The 19,578-nt window shown below is 38.8% G+C and overlaps 1 protein-coding gene across 7 annotated transcripts in view; it reads right to left on the bottom strand.

Annotated features, from left to right (window-relative positions):
* HIPK3 (homeodomain interacting protein kinase 3) overlaps positions 1 to 19,578 on the bottom strand; it is a 103,636-nt gene that overhangs the window by 17,787 nt on the left and 66,271 nt on the right. For all 7 annotated transcript variants that reach the window (XM_049890857.1, XM_049890858.1, XM_049890863.1 and 4 more), the window contains exon 3: positions 4,246 to 4,369. In XM_049890857.1, coding sequence (XP_049746814.1) covers positions 4,246 to 4,369 — 124 coding nt within the window. The remainder of the gene's footprint in view (positions 1 to 4,245; positions 4,370 to 19,578) is intronic.

Raw genomic sequence — 19,578 nt, 5'->3', positions numbered from 1 at the left:
GTATTTTTTGAGTAATACATAAGAATTATAAGGGGGTTAAGGCCAGAGAAGAAACTGAAAGGGACCTGAACTGACAGAGAGAATGGGGATAGAAAGGAAGGAACAGACTGAAGAGACGCTTAGACGGCTGAATTATTACCGTGGGAGCCACAGAGGGGACGTGTCCATGAGTCACTGGTATACACGCGGTTGTGTCAGTGGAGGAAGAACCAGAGGTGTAGATAAGCTCTTCCAAGAAGAATACAAAAGGCCTCCAGCCTCAGGGCTTCTGAACTTAACATCACTTCTGTCTGGAAGACTCTTCCCCCAGGTATCTATCTATATGGCTCTCTCTCTCATTTCCTTCAGCCCTCAGCTGAAATATCACTTTATTCACCAATAAAAAACAGCAAGCTCTCCCCTCCCCAGCACTCCCTATCTTCCTTACACTTCTCTATTTTTCTCCCCTGTACGTTTCACCATCTGATAGTCTACATATTTACTCTCTTTTTTTCTTGCTCACCTTCCATTTGAATGTGAGTCTATGAGGGAAGAGAGTTTGTTTTGTTTACTTTGCATCCCCAGCACCCATGGGAGTGCCGGTACACAGTAGGCCCTCAAATATTTGTTCCCCGATTCAATGGCTGCGAGGCACAGGGCCAGAGGCTTAGAAAACGGAGAGCTCTCTGAGGGCTAAAATAGTCCCTCCACCGCTTCTTTTTATCAAGGCTTAATTCCTCTGACCTGTATTTTAGAATCCTGGGATCTTTTTTTCTTTTTTTTTAACCATGGGATTCTGCTCTATCAATTAATCCAACCTCTCCTGAATCTTCTATTTCTTCTCTTTGAGTGTTTTACCCTCAGAGTCTACAAAAATGTTCAATATCTTCAATCCTCAAAAAAAAAAAAAGGAAAACAAAACCTCCCTTAACTATTTCAACTCTCTCTTTTCTCACTCAGTTAAGTGTCTTAAAGAAGCAGCCTACATTATTTTACCCCCCATGGACACCTCAACACACTATCACTATTAATTCAACTCTCAACATTCCTGTGAAATGGTACCAAGATAAGTACCTTAACTGACAAATTTAATAGTCATATATTAATCCTCATCTTACTTTGATATATGGTTGCACATGGTAGACTGAGTATGCATTTATCTCCACTTCCTTCTAAAAATCCCATTAAAATGACAGTGAACAAATAAAAAAGGCACTGCAAACCTATAGGGCAAATTAAAGGAGAGGAGATAATAGCAAACAAGAGATGCCGATTTCATCAAGCTGAAAAATGAATGAACAAAAGTAATGGAGAAAGGTGATTAAGAATTAAGTCTAACTGAGCAACCAAATTCCTAAATGCTAAGGAATTAGACCCCAGGTACCTCTAAGTGCTGGTGTGTGGCACCTAACTAAAAATAAGAGGACTGGTTGAAAGTATAAGGTCCTCTTAGGACTCTAGAGCTAACCCCCAGCCCCTATCACTCCATATAATCAGATAATACTCCCCCCCATTCTGGCAGAAGATTGAAAGGTTAGAGATTTACTTGCTAGAAATATCAAACGGAGGGATGATGAAGGCAGAAATGAGGTGCCCCAGTAGAAGCTGGATTACTTGAAAGCTTACATTCTAAATCATGAGAATCCCTCAGCCCTCATTATCATTCAGATTTCAGAACACTGGCAGTTAAGTTTCTGCCATACAGAATATTAAAAGATTCATTTCTAAAAAAAAGATGAACAGCCCCAAAAGAAAGACCTTACCAAGTGCTCCTAGATCGCCTACACTGAAACCCATCAGTCAACAAACCCCATTCACACACACAGACTTCTTTTATGTCTCCTCTTAAATATGAATGGACAGCTAAAAGCCAAGAGACATTTAAGAAAAATCTACAACAGGACAGAGACCCAGTGGGGAAAGGGTGAATTGTTTAATAAACAGTGCTGAACAATAAAAACAATGATGAATCTGCAAAACATCTTACAACATGGATGAATTTGTGTGCCCAGCTACCACAACTGACTTCTCTGACAGGGATCACAATAGAGGGTCCTGGACAGAGCTGGAGAAAAATGTAGAACAAAATCCTAACTCACAAAAAAAGACCAGACTTAGTGGCCTGACAGAGAATGGAGAAACTCCAAGAGTATGGACCCCAGACACCCTCTTAGTTCAGTAATGAAGTCACTCCTGAGGTTCACCCTTTGGCCAAAGACCAGACAGGTCCATAAAACGAAACGAGAGTAAAGGGGCACACCAACCCAGGGTCAAGGACTAGAAGGCAGGAGGGGACAGGAAACCTGGTAATAGGGAACCCAAGGTTGAGAAGGCAGAGTGTTGACATGTTGTGGAGCTGTTAATCAATGTCATAAAATATGTGTAGTGTTTAACGAGAAGCTAGTTTGTTCTGTAAACCTTCATCTGAAGTACAATTAAAAAAAATATTAAATAGTGCTGAGAAAACAGATACATTATATGGATAAATAAAAAAATGTATCCATACCTCACACCATTTATAAAGGTAGGTTCCAGATGGATTAGAGATCTAAATGTAAACAGTACAACTAAAAAGCTATAGAAGAAAATGTACATGAATACCTCTGTATCCTTGCAATGGGGCTGTAATGATTTAAAAAACAAACAAACAAAAAAGATTGAACAATAGGACAAAAATCAGTGAACTTAATATGAAAATTTCTACTTAACCAAGAGAAGTTACCAGACAGGTAACAGAGTGGTAGAATGTATTTGCAACTTCAAAAAGGGATATTATGCCAGGGTATAATATCTAGAATATGCAAAGAAAACTTCAATATATCAAAAAGAAATGAAGACACCAATGAAAAAACAGGTAAGGAAATTAGGCAATTAGTTTGCATAAGGTCCTCTCTTGCATGTATATCTTCCTGTGTCCTTCCCTCTTCTTTCTCTTCTTTTACCTTCTCTACTTCTTCCCTTCCTCTTTCTTTCCTTCTTTGCTTCATCTCAAGGAACCCTGGTGGTACAGTGGTTAAACCTTTGGCTGCTAACGGAAAGGTTGACAGTTTAAACTCACCAGCCATTCCTAGAGGGAAAGATGTGGCAGTTTGCTTCCATAAAAGACTTATGGCCTTGGAAACACTATGGGACAGTTTCACTCTGTCCTGTAGGGTTGCTATGAGTCAGAATTGACTCGCCAGCAACTGGTTTGGTTTTTGGGTATTTGCTCTGTCTCTGATTGCCCCAAAAGCAGCTCACCCTAATTTGTTTGGTATATGCCTTGATACTACATAGCTTTGAAAAATACAATTTTGTTTGTATATCTATGCAATTTAAAACTTACATAAATGGTATTGTTCTAGAGACCCTGTTTGTTTTCCACATACAATTGTGCAACTATTTTTGCCATAAGCTAACAACTTTTTTCAATCACTGTACCCCTTTGGAATTAACTAGATTATCTCTGGGGTCTCATTCAGTATTAACATCAGTGTCTAAGACTAGAATTGCCACTAGATGGTGTCCTGTTCCAAGGTACTATGCACAACATAAATTGTAATCTGCAAAGCAAAGACACATTTCTAGCATTTGACTGATGCCTCAGTACTTCTTTAGCAGCTGAGGGATCTTGGGACTCTCCTACTAGATTGTCAACTCTTTCAGAGCTAGCAGTAGTTTGGCATCTGTATTAAGTATAAATACTTGATACAAAAAACCGTCAAGGGAGAATGAAGAAAACTAAAGATACAAAGATTAATCCAAAGGACTAACGGACCACAACTACCACAGCCTCCACAAGACTGAGTCCAATACAATTAGATGGTGGCCGGCTACTACAACTGACTTCTCTGACAGGGGTTACAATAGAGGGCCCCAGACGGAGCTGGAGAAAAATGCAGAACAAAATTCTAGCTCACAAAAAAAGACCAGACTTAATGGCCTGACAGAGACTGGAGAAACCCTAGAGTATGGTCCCCAGGACACCCTTTTAGTTCTGTAATGAAGTCATTCCTGAGGTTCACCCTTCAGCCAAGAGCTTTATAAAACTGGTTTTCGGACCTCTGGATTGTAACTTTGTTTATGAAAACTTACTTCAGCGTTATATTTTGTTAATCAAATACTGGCTTGAGGTCTTGAATTTAAATTTTATATTTCGAGTTTGACCACTTTATTTTTAAAAGGTTTTCACATGTATTATATACCTGATGCCATGTATTCCTCTAAGTCTATTACCAGTCTTTATTTTTTTACCAATTTCACTAGATTATCACGACAGATCGTTACCTGGTCATACTCCAAGGCTCCTGGGTAGAGCGGCCATCCAAGAAATAATTCCGCAATCACACATCCCAATGACCACATGTCTATGGCTTCACAAAATGGCAACCCCAATATAATCTCTGGAGCTCTAGGATTAAAAAAAAAAAAAAAAGATCAGGGTGGTTTTCCTTTAAAATTTCATGATTTCATCTGACGTTCTAAGAAAGGTTAGTAAAACGACAGCAGAATCAATTTCTATTTATAATAACTTTGCATTTTCCAGAATTCTTTGAAGTCTAGCCACAATCCTGAATTAAACTGAAGAGGGTCCTATGAGTACCACATTGCTATGATAAAGTTCCTATACCTTAATCCTCATCCCTTATAGAAAGTTTTATTAACATAACATAAAAGTAAAAAGCACAGATCTCATTGAGACTATAAACCAGCTGCATCCAACTGATTCCAACTCATGGCAACCCCATGTGTGTCAGAATAGAACTGTGCTCGATAGGGCTTTCACACACTAGAAATAGCAAACTGGAAAGGAGAACTGGCAAAGTATTAAATACAGGCATCATGGCATCAACAGAACTGAAAATCAGACATTGAGGGATAAGATCAAAACAAAAAAAGACAAACTTCAAAGACTAAAGTGGATCTAGGTCTACATATCATTTCAGAATACGACAATATTCACATAATTAGAACCTTAGCCATCAAAAATAGACAAAACCAAGCACTCTGTTCAAATAGGCAAAAAAAAAAGTATAAGTCATAATAGTAAAAAAAGCATTTTGATACTTGGAGGGCTTATTTGGAAAATGAACTCCATGAAATATATCACTCCCAGATTAATTATGTTGCTACTTCTCATGGCTCTCCGACAGGAAGAACAAAGTCCTAAATGAGCCTCCACATAAAGTTGTGTGTAATTACTGAGGAAGTCATACGTATCTCCTTGTCATCCTGGAAGAAGCCAGGATCTGGGAACTAGGGATTCTCATTACTGTTCCCAGCCCCCTCAGTGCGTGTGTGTGTGTGTGTGCGTGTGCGTGCATGTGTGTGTTACATGTACTATATGAATGTTTGTATATAATATCATACATACATACACGCAGCTCTGGTGGCTCAGTGGTTCAAATCCACCAGCCACTCCTTGGAAACCTATGGCGCAGTTCTACTCTGTCCTATAGGGTCGCTACCAGTCGAAATCGACTCGATGGCAAAGGGTTAACAGGTTATACATACATACTTTCACATATAGATATAAATGTTTAAAAAATATGAGTTCACACTGATATATCCAATTCCAATCGAATGTCACAGGGTCCATCTAGTTTTCTCCTTTCCCATTACCCTTAACGCATTTTCTTATTTGATCAGTATTTCCCATATGGAACCAATCTCCTCCAAGTCCTACCAGATAGACACCAACTTCTCAAACTGCTCAGGCTCTATCATCTCTTGCTAGACCATTCCATAACAGGTCACCACTCCCTACATTCGTCCCCTAACATAAACTCCTTTCTCAATTCTCTTGGGCTCTGATACCCTGCGCTGTCCTGCCCTCCGTATGGATGCTCCTCCTCACCCTGCACCAGGCTGCCCACATGCCCTGACATACCTTTTTCATCCTGCAGTAGATCTCCTCACTGTGTGGACCCCCACCTCAGGCTCCAAATACTCTGCATGGGGTCACTGCTGCCACAGATCATGCCCACATGAACACTCTCCTCAACCTGCTTGGGCTCCACCACTCATAGATTTGTATACTCATTGCCGTAATTTTCTGGCATGTGCCAGTAAATTGGGAAACCCTGGTTTCGTAGTGGTTAAGTGCTATGGCTGCTAACCAAAAGACTGGCAGTTCGAATCCACCAGGTGCTCCTTGGAAACTCTATGGGGCAGTTCTACCCTGTCCTTTAGGTTTGCTATGGCAATGGGTTTGGTTTTTTGGTTTGCCAGTAAATTGTGTCTTAGCAAAGGGCACCTATTTCCAATTCAATCAAGAGTGCCATAAAGATGGGGCTAGTGGCACCCCTGCTAGATTCATAAACTCTATACAAATCCATTATAAAAGTAGATCTGGAGCGGAACCCAGGGCTCTTCACTTCAACAAGCATACCAGCTGATTATGATGTAAGCAGTTCTCAGACCACAGGAGAAACTCAACATGGTGGGAAAAAAAAGTACAGAATTAGAGATCTACCCAAGATTCATGAAATGAGTGCCCACTACCCTCTTGGAAACAAGATATGTATTATATTGCTTTCTGAGCTTCTTAAACAGAATAAGCCTTTTACTAATTTCTTTAACTGGAATAGCTGATTGTAATTAACTCCTAAAGCAGTGTTTCTCACACTGGCTGCACATTACAATCACCCAGTTCTGGCCACACCCCAGACCACTTAAATCAGAAGCCCCAGAGACGGGATTTAGGCTTCGGTAGCTTTTAAAGTTCCCCCAGATGACTGCAATGTACAGCCAAAATTAAGAACCAATGCTCTAGAACCGAGTAGTTAGACTACTGGGAAGACAGTCCACACCCTCCCTATTGCTCTTCGGACCAGGATACGTTCAAAAGATAATGACACTTCTACTCCTGGCCCCATCTGTTATAATTAATACATTAAATTCAGTAGACTCTTAATCGGGAATCCTTGGGTGGTACAAATGGTTAAGTGCTCTACTACTAACTGAAAGGTTGGCAGGGTTCAAACTGCCCACCAGGAGCACTTCAGAAGCAAGGACTGGTGATTTGCTCCCAAAAGGCCACACATGGCCTTGAAAACCCTACAGAGTGCAGTTCTACTCTGCACACATGGGGTCGCCAAGTCAGAGCCAAGTCCACGGCAACTAACAAGAAGACCCGTATCAATCGACAAGCACTTGTGGAAAATAAATGAGCACCATGGGGAGGTGTTATGAGGTATGAAAGATCTTTAAAACATAGTTATATGAGGCTTTTACTCTTTTGACAAAACACCTAATCAGTAAGCATTTGTGCGGTGTACACACATGTAATATAAAGAAAACAAAAATCCTCACGACTGGACCAATAAGCAACATCATGATAAATGGAGAAAAGACGGAGGTCGTCGAGGATTTCGTTTTACTTGGATCTACAATCAACACCGATGGAAGCAGCAGTCAAGAAATTAAAAGACGCATTGTATTGGGCAAACTGGCTACAAGAGATCTTTTTAAAGTGTTACAAAGCAAAGATGTCACCTTGAGGACTAAGGCACATCTGATCCAAGCCATGGTGTTTTTAATCGCCTCATATGCATGCAAAAGCTGGACAATGAATAAGGAAGACTGAAGAAGAATTGACACCTTTGAATTGTGGTGCTGGCGAGAATACTGAATACATACCATGGATTGCCAAAAGAATGAACAAATTTGTCTTGGAAGAAGTACAACCAGAATGCTCCTCGGAAGCAAGGATGGTGAGACTGCATCTCACATACTTTGGACATGCTGTCAGGAGGGATCAGTCCCTGGAGACGGACATCATGCTTGGTAAAATAGAGGGTCAGTGAAAAAGAGGAAGGCCCTCAATGAGATGGACTGACACAGTGGCTGCAACAATGGGCTCAAGGATAGCAACAATTGTGAGGATGATACAGGACGGGACAGTGTTTCGTTCTGCTGTACATAGGGTCGCTATGTGTCAGAACCAACTCGACAGCACCTAACAACATAACAACACACATGTATAGTAAATCCTGCAGAAGCCTGAACCTGTGTAAGGCAGAAACCTTTCAGAGGAAGAAAACTCAAATATTTTCCACTAAAACAAGCGATAGGAAAGTGGTACAACTGCACCCTGTTCAAGACAGAAAACTTGGGAGATGAGGAAAAACAAGGCAGTCCCGCCGATTTCTGGCTTTCACAGGCTTCATTGTATTATATCATCAAGTGAGAAATGGTATGGTAGAAAGGGGAAAAAAACAAAGTTATATTAAGTTATCAATCCTAGGTATTCACAATCTCATACAAAGAGGATGATCTTATCCCTCCTTTTTCACTATTGTACACCCAGGCCCTACACAAAACGTGTACTCAGTAAACATTTCTCAAATGAATCAGTCCAATGCAGCCTGGGTCACACTAAGGAAAGCATCAAAGAAAAGTCTGGGTTTAAAGCAGGCTTTGAAGAACAGAACTTTAGGCACAAACAAAGAGAAATGGGCATAAGAGTTTATAAAGGGTATATATACTAACCGATCTATGTTTTCCAATAGCTATGTTCCATAGCATAACAAACCCAGCTTAAAAAGAAAAAAAAGAAAGAAAAGAAACTCAGCTGATATGTGCCTTTTTAAGCTGGTCATCAGTTTTCTAGGGCAATCAAAAGAAAAGAATCTTTGTTACCACTTTTTAAACCAACTGCATTCTGTTTAAATCCTTGTGAAAATATATAACAGCAGTAATATCACCAAGCACTTGTATAACACTAGTGTCAGGCAATCTTCTAAGTGTTTTATAAATATTGACTCATTTAGATGCAAAACAACCCTTTTAAAAGATATAAGTAACTTGTCTAAGGTCACACACCTAGTAAGAAGTGTAGCTGGAACTCAAGCCCAGGTTTTATGGTTTCAGAATCCATGCTTTTAACTATTTACTGGTGTACCTAATAAAATAAATCATTTCCAAGATTGCTAAAACTATTGGACTTTACCCTATTGGAAGTTCTTCTGCTCAGATGCTGTGCTGGCCATTAAATGTGTTTCTTCCTTTCTCCTTAAGCCTTTGATTTTAATTTAAAACTTTTGATTTTAAGACTAACCAGGAAATGTGAAATACAAATATACTTATGCTAAGAGAACTCTAGTTGACGTTTTACTAAACCCTTTTCCTCATCTTTAAGCATTTACTCATCTTAACCATAAAAAAATCTTTCGCATTAAATATAGATATCTTCTGGATACCTCTTAAAGTAAGGCTCTTATTTTGGAAGTTCCTATGATCCTAAAGGTCACTGTAACACCTTACAGAGGCCATTAGGAAACGAGCTCAACAATGGATGTGGCCTTACTAGCCAGCAGGTGTGCTTACTCATAAATACCAATTCAACCCCATACACGAAATAAATTCTTGCAAGTTAAAGCCCTCTACTTGGCCAAAGACAGCAAAGACCTAACGTGGTTCTAAAATACAGGTGCAGATAGGGACACTCTAGCTAAATGATCACAAAGTACAACTTGATTACAGTGTTTAAAATACTTGCAAATCAAATTCTCTGCAAAAGGCAAGACTGTATATCAGGTTAGGCAAGAAGGAGGAAGGCAGGAATGGCTCTCACTTGTGTTAATGAGGGTAGACTTGAGATAAACATCTGAGAAACAGAAAGTCAAGGCAAAGACCAGTAATTCTTGGGTATTCATTTCTGGAGACGGCAAAGGTCTAAAGGTCAAAGCAGAAGTAGAAAGGGCACCCACATTTCAGCTTATTAAGGATACAAAATCCACAAAGCCTGGTAGTTCAAAACAGCATCAACAATCAGAATGCCAAGAATGAGCCGGTCTATAAACAGCAGTGCTTCCCTACTTTTTTGTCACAGCACACAGAGAAAATTGTAATATTTTACTATGTACCAGGATAAACTGGAAGGCATTAGGAAGGGGACATCTATCTGGTACTTGATTTAAAAACTATCTTTATACTAAATAAATAAAACAAAGAATTTGGGAGGATTTTTAAATAGTAAATTTGCATAAAACTTTCATATAAAATATTTTCCAAAATTTTAACGATCCACTCTGAAGCATACAACCAAAAGAAAGAAAAACGTATGTCCAGACAAAAACTTATACATGAATGCTTATAGCAACATTATTCCTAATATCAAAAAGGTGGAAACAATCCAAACATCCATCAACTGATGAATGGAGAAACAAAATGTTGTATCTATGCAATGGGATATTATTTCACAATAAAAAGGAATGAAGTATTCATATTTGCTACAACACGGATGAACCCTGAAAGCATTACGCTAAGTGAAAGAAACCAGTCACAAAAGACCCATGTTATATGATTCCATTTATATTAAATGTTCAGAATAGATAAATTCTAGAGACAGAAAGTAGACTGGTAGTTGCTCGGGGTTGGGGGGAATACAGAAATAAAGGGAGTGATAGCAAAAGCATATGGGGCTTCTTTTTGAGGTAATGAAAATATTCTATAACTGATTGTGGAAATGGCCACACAACTCTTGTGAATATACTTTAAAAAAAAAAAACAACCCACTGCCATCAAGTTGATTCCGACCCATAGCGACCCTATAGGACAGAGTATTTTAACTGCCCCATGCAGTTGCCAAGGAGCACCTCGTGGATTCCAGCTGCCAGCATTTTGGTTAGCAGCCATAGCACTTAACCACTACACCACCAGGGTTTCCTATGAATATACTAAAAACCATTAAATTGTACACCTTTTGAATTTTATAGCACGTGAATTTCAATAAGCCTGTTATTCAAAAAAATTGATGAGAAACTTTCATTCGTTTCTTGACGCTAACTTTTTACATCAGGTTTTATGCTTGAAATGATAACATTCAAGACCTGATCAAAACTTCAAATTCCTGAGTCATCCTCAAGGAGAAACTGCTTGCACAAGTAGATAATCACAAATGGCAAAAGAATATTTGTCACTTTTTCACCAACTGATGGAAACTCCTTTTTTGCCCTTTGGATAATTCAATGTCTTGGAACCACACTTCAAGGTGTAATCGCTCTTTAAATCTAACAGCTCTAGAAAACCAAAGACACAAGGAAAATACCAGTCCAAAGGACTAATGGACCACAACTACCACAGCATCCATCAGCTTAAACCCAGAACAACTAGATGGTGCCCAGCTACCACCACTGACGCTCTGATGGGGATCACAATAGAAGGTCCCGGGCAGAGGGGGGGCTAAAAATGCAGAACAAAGTTCAAATTCACAAAAAAGACCAGACTTACTGGTCTGACAGAGACTACAGGAACGCCCAAGACAATGGCCCCAGACATCCTTTTAACTGAGAACTGGAGCCACTCCTGAAGTCCACCTTTCAACCAAAGATTCGCTTAGGCTGATAAAACAAACATTAACACACTTGAGGAACGTGCTTCTTAATTCAATCAAGTATACAAGACCAAATGGCGATACCTGGCCAAAAGCAAAGATGAGAAGGCAGGAAGGGACAGGAAACCTGGACAAACAGACGCAGAGAATCCAGGTTGGAAAGGCAAAGGGGGAGAGCACTGGCATGTTGCAGGGATTGCAACCAATGTCACAAAACAATTTGTGTATAAATTTTTGAATGAAAAACTAATTTGCACTGTAAACTTTCACCTAGAACACAATGAAATTTTTTAAAAATCTCTTCTTTCATTGATGAATTAATGTTGAATTCTGTTTTCAACTCTGTAAATTTTTAAACAGTGGTTAAAAAAAAAAGTTTTGAAATAATCACTATAAAACATTTTCAACTATCAATAATTTATAACACAGCTATAATCCTAGTATATGGCTTAAGAAACTCTGAGTTGGTTAAACTCAGAAAAGCATCAACTGTAATTTCTACAGAAATTTTTTTATATTGTACAGATACAACCTTCCACTGGGGATAATCTCTGTGTGGCTTTAATTCCTTCTCAGTTTTAACAGCAGTTAATGTCCTTGGTATTGGTGGGACATCCTGATGCATCCTACTGTCTTAGGTTTACAACAGAGGTTCTCAGCCAGAATGGGTTTGCCCCCCAAAAGACATCGGCAATATCTGCATACATTTTTGGTGATTGTACCTGTCTGAGGGTTAGTGAGGTAGAGGCCAGGGATGTTGCTAAACATCCGACAAAACATGGGACAGCCCCCACAACAAAGAATTATCTAGCTCAAGTGTCAACAGTACCCAGGTTGAGAAACCCTGATATATAAGCATTTCTATTGAAATTCCTCCATCCAAAAGTTTTCACTTAGTTGAAATCTGGTAACTTTCAACTTTCATATAGACGTGAATTTTTCCACACGCTTCTTCACTCATAATCTTTTTTATATCTAACTTTCCCCAGATGGTTCTTTTAAGATAATGGTATAATTTGGCTACTCTGTATCATAATAATCACTAAAATCTAACTTGATTTATTATTTATTACAGTTCAATTTACTAAGTATTCATAAGTCAGTTATAATCATTATTTATATATATTGCCACCAGACCCCTTGCAGCTAAGTCAATTCCAACACATAGTGACCCTATCAGAAAGAGTAAAACCACCCTGCAGGGCTTCAAAGGAGCAGCTGGTGGATTTGAACTGCGGACCTTTTTGGTTGGCAGCCAAGCTCTTAAACACTATGCCACCAGGGCTCCATATATTGCCACAGATATTATTTAAAACTTTCAACAATGACTAACATTATTCTTTCAAGCATTTATTAAGCACCAATCATATGCCTATTATGTTACCTCCCTCTCCGTTTTCATCCCTATCCGCTCCCTCATTCTCTCAACCAAACTAATTTCTTTCGGTTTCCAAAAGAACCCAGAATTTCTTGCATCCAAGGCCAATGACAGGAACACTTTTTTTGTTTTAGTAACAGTTTTATTGAGATATAATTACATGCCACACAACTCACTCATTTAAAGTATAAAATTCAATGGTTTTTAGTTGTACAATCATCACTACAATTAATTTTAGAACATCTTTATCACCCCAGAAAGAAACCCCATACCCATTAGCAGTCACTGCCAGTTCCTCTCAACCCCTCCTCAGCCCTGGGCAACCACCAACCTACTTTCCATCTCTCTAAATTTGTCTATTCTGGACATTTCCTATAAATGGAACCATACACTATGTGATCTTTTGTAGCCGGATTCTTTCACTTAGTATGATTTCAGGGTTCTTCCTTGTTGTACCATCTAAAGCACTTCATTCCCTCTAATGGCTGAATAATATTCCATTGTATGGATACCCCATATCTTATTTTTCATCAGTTGATAGACATTTGTTTCCACTTCGGGGCTGTTATGAGTAATCCTACTACAAACATTCATGTAATGTTTTTGTGTGAACATATGTTTTTAATTCTCTTGGGTATATATCTAGGAGTGGAACTACTGGGTCACATGGTAAGTCTATGTTTAACCTTCTGCCAAAGTGGCTGCATATTTTTTTCTTTCTTTTTTATTGTACTTCAGATGAAGGTTTACAGAAAAAACTAGCTTCTCATTAAACACTGCACATATTGTTTTGTGACACTGGTTCCCAACCTCATGACATGCCAACGCTCTCCCCTTCTTGACTGTGGGTTCCCTATTACCAGCTTTCCTGTCTCCTCCTGCCTTTCAGTCCTTGCCCATGGGCTCATGTGTCCCTTTAGTCTCGTTTTGTTTTACAGGCCTGTCTACTCTTTGGCTGAAGGGTGAACCTCAGGAGCGACTTCACTACTGAGCTAAAAGGGTGTCTGGGGCCATACTCTCAGGGATTCTCCAGTCTCTGTCAGGCCAGTAAGTCTGGTCTTTTTTTTGTGTGAGTTAGAATTTTGTTCTACATTTTTCTCCATTCGGTGGTAGTAGCCAGGCACCATATCTAATTGCGCTGGACTCAGACTGGTGAAGGCCATGGTAATTGTGAGCCATTAATTCTTTGGAATAATCTTTCCCTAGTGTCTTTGGTTTTCTTCATTCTCCCTTGCTCCCAAAGGGGTGAAACCAGCAGAGTATCTTAGATGGCTGCTCACAGGCTTTTAAGACCACAGACGTTACTCACCAAAATAGAATGTAGAACACTTTCTTTATAGACTATGTCATGCCAATTGAGCTAGATGTTCTCCAAGACCATGGTCCCCACAGCCCTCAGCCTAGTAATTCAGTCCCTCAGGGAGTCTGGACGTGTCTATGGAGCTTCCATGACCTTGCCTTGGATAAATTGTGCTGGCTTTCCCAGTACTGTGTGCTGTCTTACCTTTAGTCAAAGTTACAAAGTGGCTGCCTCATTTTATATTCCCATTAGCAGCGTATTACGGTTCCAATTTCTCCACATTTTTGCCAACACTTGTTATTACGTCTGTTTTAGTTTTACCCATCCTAGTAGGTATAAAGTAGTATCTCATTGTGGTTTTGATTTGCATTTCCCTAATGGCTAACAATGTAGAGCATCTTTAAAAAGTGCTTATTTGGCCATTTGTATACCTTCTTTGGAGAAGTGTCTATTCATATGCTTGGCCTATTTCTTAACTGGGTTATTTGTCTTTTTATTATTGGGATGCAGAGGTTCTTTATATTCCAGATATAAGTCCCTTATTACAAATAATTCTTTCAATTCTGTGGGCTGTCTTTTAATTTTCTTGATGGTGCCTCTTAAAGCAAAAAAAAAAAAAAAAAAAAATTTTTTTTTTTTTTTTTTAAATTTTGATGATTTTGAATTTATCTATTTTTTATGATGTTTGTTCTTCTGGTGTCATATCTAAGAAACCATTGCCTAATCCAAGGCCATCCAAGATTTAAAACTATGTTTTCTTATCAGAGATCTATAGTTTCAGCTCTGATCCACTTTGAGTTAATTTTTGCATATGGTATGAAGAAGGGTTCAAATTAATTCCTTTGCATGTGGAAATCCAGTTGTCCCTGAACCATTTGTTGAAAAAACTATTCTTTCCCCCACTGAAATGTCTTGGCAGTCTTGTGAAAGTCAATTGACCATAAATGTAAGAGTTCATTTCTGGACTAAATTCTATCAATTGATCTTCTTAAACTAGTATCACACACTTTCTTACTATAGCTGTTTTCATTGCCTTTCCTTCTTCTTTTGGCTAACTCCTCCAAGTTCTTTGGATTGGATCCTAAGGATTCCGCTTCCTCCAAAAAGCCAAGTCCCCCTCCAAAAAAATGGCATAAAGTGTCTGTCCTCCGATAAACAACCAAAAAAAAAGTTTGTATGGTTCAAACTTGGTTCTGTTTCCTACAGAAACTATGTGATAAATGGCTATCAGGACCCTATAGCTACTCCCTAAATCTTAACTACAAAATTGTACAATCATACTACGGAACCTTACCATCACACCACTTTCACCAGAATTGTTTGCTAGGATATCTGACGCATGCAATATATAACACGGATGAGCATGTCTCTATACAAGCACAGCAACTCTTAAGAAAGGATACACACCCAAGTTTTATCAGCAATTATCTCTGAGAAATCAGGCTAGCAAGGGGGAAAAGGTTTAATTTCCATAATATTTGATTGTTTCTAAAACAAGCATGTCATACTATATTATAAAAGAATAATGTAAAAAAATTATCAGTCACCCAGGTTTTACCGGAATTTCACATTTTCTTATAATATTAATATCATCAAATAAGAGTGTAAGTCACCAATCTTTTGGCTAGTAGTCAAGTGCAATCCATTTGTGTCACCCAGAGGCATTTTATGATCAGTATTTAGTGAACTTTCTAAATTTCTATTTATTATGAAGAAGAATTTTCTAGATAAAGTATGTGAAATGATGATGTGCTGCCTCAGCAGGGAAAAAACGCTGGAGAAGTTCCTTATAGGTCTACCATTATCTTTGGTGGATACCATGAAGGAGACTTTTCTAAGCACAACAGGGGAACTTACACCGGAGAATCTCCAAGAATCGTTCCAAATCATAGCAAAACTAAGATTTATAAAAATATGGAAAAACATTAATACAACTGGAACTTTAAAAAAAGGATGACTGTTAAAGTATCGCTAGTGAGGTTATTTCCAGCAGAAAGGCACTTTTTAAACAACCAACAAAAAACTTCAACACTCTTAGAAAGCCAAGAAGATTTCAAAACAAATGAAAAACTACTTGTAGGAAATGAAAAAAATTTTGATTATGAGCTCTTTATAGTATAGGAAAACTGTTGCTATGGGATATAACGTCACATTATGATAGAATGCCTGACATCCACACAGAGTGCTTCTATTCAATAACATGTTGAAATGTAATCAAGTAAGGCTCTTGGAATGGACACTCATTCAAATGCAGCTTGAGTCGTAGGCTAAAAATATCACAATTAAAAATATCCCGATTGCAAGACCACTTAATCTTTTAAGTATGCTGGATAATGATCTACATCCAAGCACCAGGTAAAAAGGACAGCTGTAATAATACATATTTTCAAAGGCTACTAAAATTTAAACCTGAGGGGTAGAGAAGATAGCGAAGGTTTAATATGCCATACATTCAGTTGATATCCTAAAACCAAAAACATGAACATATCAATATCTGTATATCTATAAATGGTGAGTACTATTTTGTAAAGACAGGAGTCAGAGATTTATTTCATTTATAGGCAGCATTATTTGACTCATGTTTTATCTACAAGAACAGTTACAAGATCACTCAATTCTCAGTCTATGGAAGAGAGCAGAAAACTGCAAGAATGTTGTTATTTACGTATATCGAGAGAGAAGCCAAAGGGCTGGATTAGCAGGGGAATATAAAAAGTATCTGTGGAAAATAAAGGAAAAACACGTGAGCAACTAAGCCTGAATACAGCTGTTCTTCATATGTTGGTTTATATACTACTGGATATGGAAGATTTACTGTCTGATTATCATAGCCCATATGCATACATATATTATTAATACCTTACCCATTTGTATTGCATTTGTATTTTACTGCCCTCAAATATTTTATCCTGCCAGGTAACAATACAAATGCTGTTATCTCTGTTTTGTAGCTGATTAAGAGGGCAGCACACAACAATCCAGCATTTCTTAAATCTGACTGAGATATCCTTAAAATTGTCACATAGTGAGGCGAAGCCAAGACGGTGGAGTAGACAGATGCTTCCGGCGAGCACTCTTTACAAAAAAAACCCAAGAAAACAAGTGAAACAAGTATATTTATGACAAGCTAGGAACACTGAGCATCAAAGACAAGCTTAGAAAACTAACCGAGGGGTAGAGGGAGGAAGAGACAGTTCAGAAGCAGAGAGGAGTTACTAGACCCAAATTGTGGGGAGCCCTCAGGCAACATTCCTGAGCTGCGGCGGCGGGTTGGTACTAGTATTCAACCGCAGTTTCCTCAAGGAGAAGCAGCCAGCCACACAGCCTACTCACACCTCCAGAACCTGAGGAGAACAGCATTCTCGGCAAAAGCTAAGTGCTTGCATATACTTTACCACGCCCCCCCCCCCCCCGCCCCACCACCAAGCCGGCTTCAGCAGCTGAATTCCCTGGGCCTGAGATAGGCCCTGTTGAGCGCCTAGAGCCATCCTCCCACCTTGGAGAAGGAAAAAATTTGCAATTGGGGGAAAAGATAATTTGTCAGCTCCAGTGACCGGAGGACCTCAGGACAGAAGCGGCTCCTTTCCAGGCATAAAAGGTGCATGGGCTTTGAGTACCTTTCCCCTCTGCATGGACTTGTGTGGGCCTATTTCAGGAGAATAAGCCGTTGTTGGCAGACTCCAAACGTTTCAGCTGTGTGGTGGAGAGGTGTTTGATGCTTGACATTGCTTTGCCTATTAAACAGGGTCCTCACCTACCAACATCAGGGGCCTAGGGACTGGTAGCTCCACTCACGTCACCCAGCTACCCGCAACAGGGGTCCAAGGATAACTGGTACCTCCCAGTCCTTTTTTTTTTTTTTTCCCCCAGCCCTTACAACCAATAACACTGGGTACCCACGGTCCGTCTGCAGAACCCACCCACCTATATGCTCTAGGGATCAGGGATACACTTTCCTCAGAGACACGTTTCTCAGCCCCCTGCCATATTCAGTGTGTGACCCTCCCATGCTACAACCAGACAGCAGTACCTACACCAATCACCCTGCCCCTCTAAGACTGTAGGACAGAGCCTGTACCATACACTTGATGATCAGCTACCTGGACACCTGAGCTGAATTTATACAAGAAAAGTGAATGCTGATATACCTGATAACAGCTCTAGCCATCTGGGGACAGCACGTCAGAGCTCCAAAGGAGAAAATAATTAAGCTAGCTCACTCAAGCAACCCATTTAGGCATATCAAAACACAACAAAAAGATATGACACAGTAAGCAAACATAAAATAAACTAATACAATAACTTTTAGATGGCTCAGAGACAATAATCAATACAAGTCAGATAAAGAAACAGACCATGATCGCCTCAACAAGCTCTCAAAACAAAGAATACAGGGATCTTCTATGTGAAAGTGCATTCCTGGAATTACCACAGGCAGAACACAAAAGATTAATATGCAGAACCTTTCAAAACATCAGGAAGGAAATGAGGCAATATGCAGAACGAGCCAAGGAAGACACAGATAAAGCAACTGAAGAAATTTAAAAGATTATTCAGGAATATAATGAAAAATTTAATAAGCTGGAAAAATCCATAGACAGACAGCAATCGGATATTCAGAAGATTAACAATTAAATTACAGAAGTAGATAACTCAATATAAAGTCAGAAGAGGAGAACAGAGCAAGTGGAAAGCAGAATTTCTGACTTAACATAAATCACTTGGCACTAATATATTTGAAGAAATGCCAGATAAAAGAATTTTAAAAAATGAAGAAAGCTTAAGAATCATGTGGGGCTCCATCAAGGGAAATAACCTACGAGTGATTGGAGTACCATAACAGCAAGGGATAACAGAAGATATAGAAAGAATTGTTGAAGATTTGTTGATGGAAAACTTCCTTTATATTGTGAAAGATGAGAAGATATCTATCCAAGACGCTCATCAAACTCCATATAAGGTAAATGTTAAAAGAAAGTCACCAAGACATATTATCATCAAACTTGCCAAAACCAAAGATAAAGAGAGAATTTTAAGAGCAGCTAGGGATAAACGAAAAGTCACCTACAAAGGACAGCCAATAAGCTCAAACTACTTGGCAGAAACCATGCAGACAAGAAGGCAATGGGATGACTTATTTAAAAAACTGAAAGAAAAAAACTGCTAGCCAAGAATCCTATATCCAGCAAAACTGTCTCTTAAATATGCAAGTGAAATTAGGACATTTCCAGATAAACAGAAGTTTAGGGAATTCGTAAAAACCAAACCAAAACTGCAAAAAATACTAAAGGGAGTTCTTTGGTTAGGAAATCAATAATATCAGGCATCAACCCAAGACTAGAACACTGGGCAGAGCAATCAGAAGTGAACCCAGACAGGGAAATCAAAAAAACAAAGCAAGATATTAAAAAAAAAAAAAAACGCTCAAAACAGGGTAACAAGTAATGTTCTTACGTAAAAGAAGACAACACTAAAACAATAAAGAGGGACTAAGAAAAGTTAAAAAAAATTTTTTTTTTTTTTAAGAAAAGTAGTCATAGATGTTCCACATGGTGAGGAAGACATGGAGATATAAAGAAATAAAATTTGGGTTTAAATTTAGAA

This window comes from Elephas maximus, chromosome 7 (assembly GCF_024166365.1).
Source record: "Elephas maximus indicus isolate mEleMax1 chromosome 7, mEleMax1 primary haplotype, whole genome shotgun sequence".
Taxonomy (NCBI): Eukaryota; Metazoa; Chordata; class Mammalia; order Proboscidea; family Elephantidae; genus Elephas; species Elephas maximus.
The sequence above is the reverse complement of the archived record's forward strand: the minus strand, read 5'-3'. Positions and strand labels throughout refer to the sequence as shown.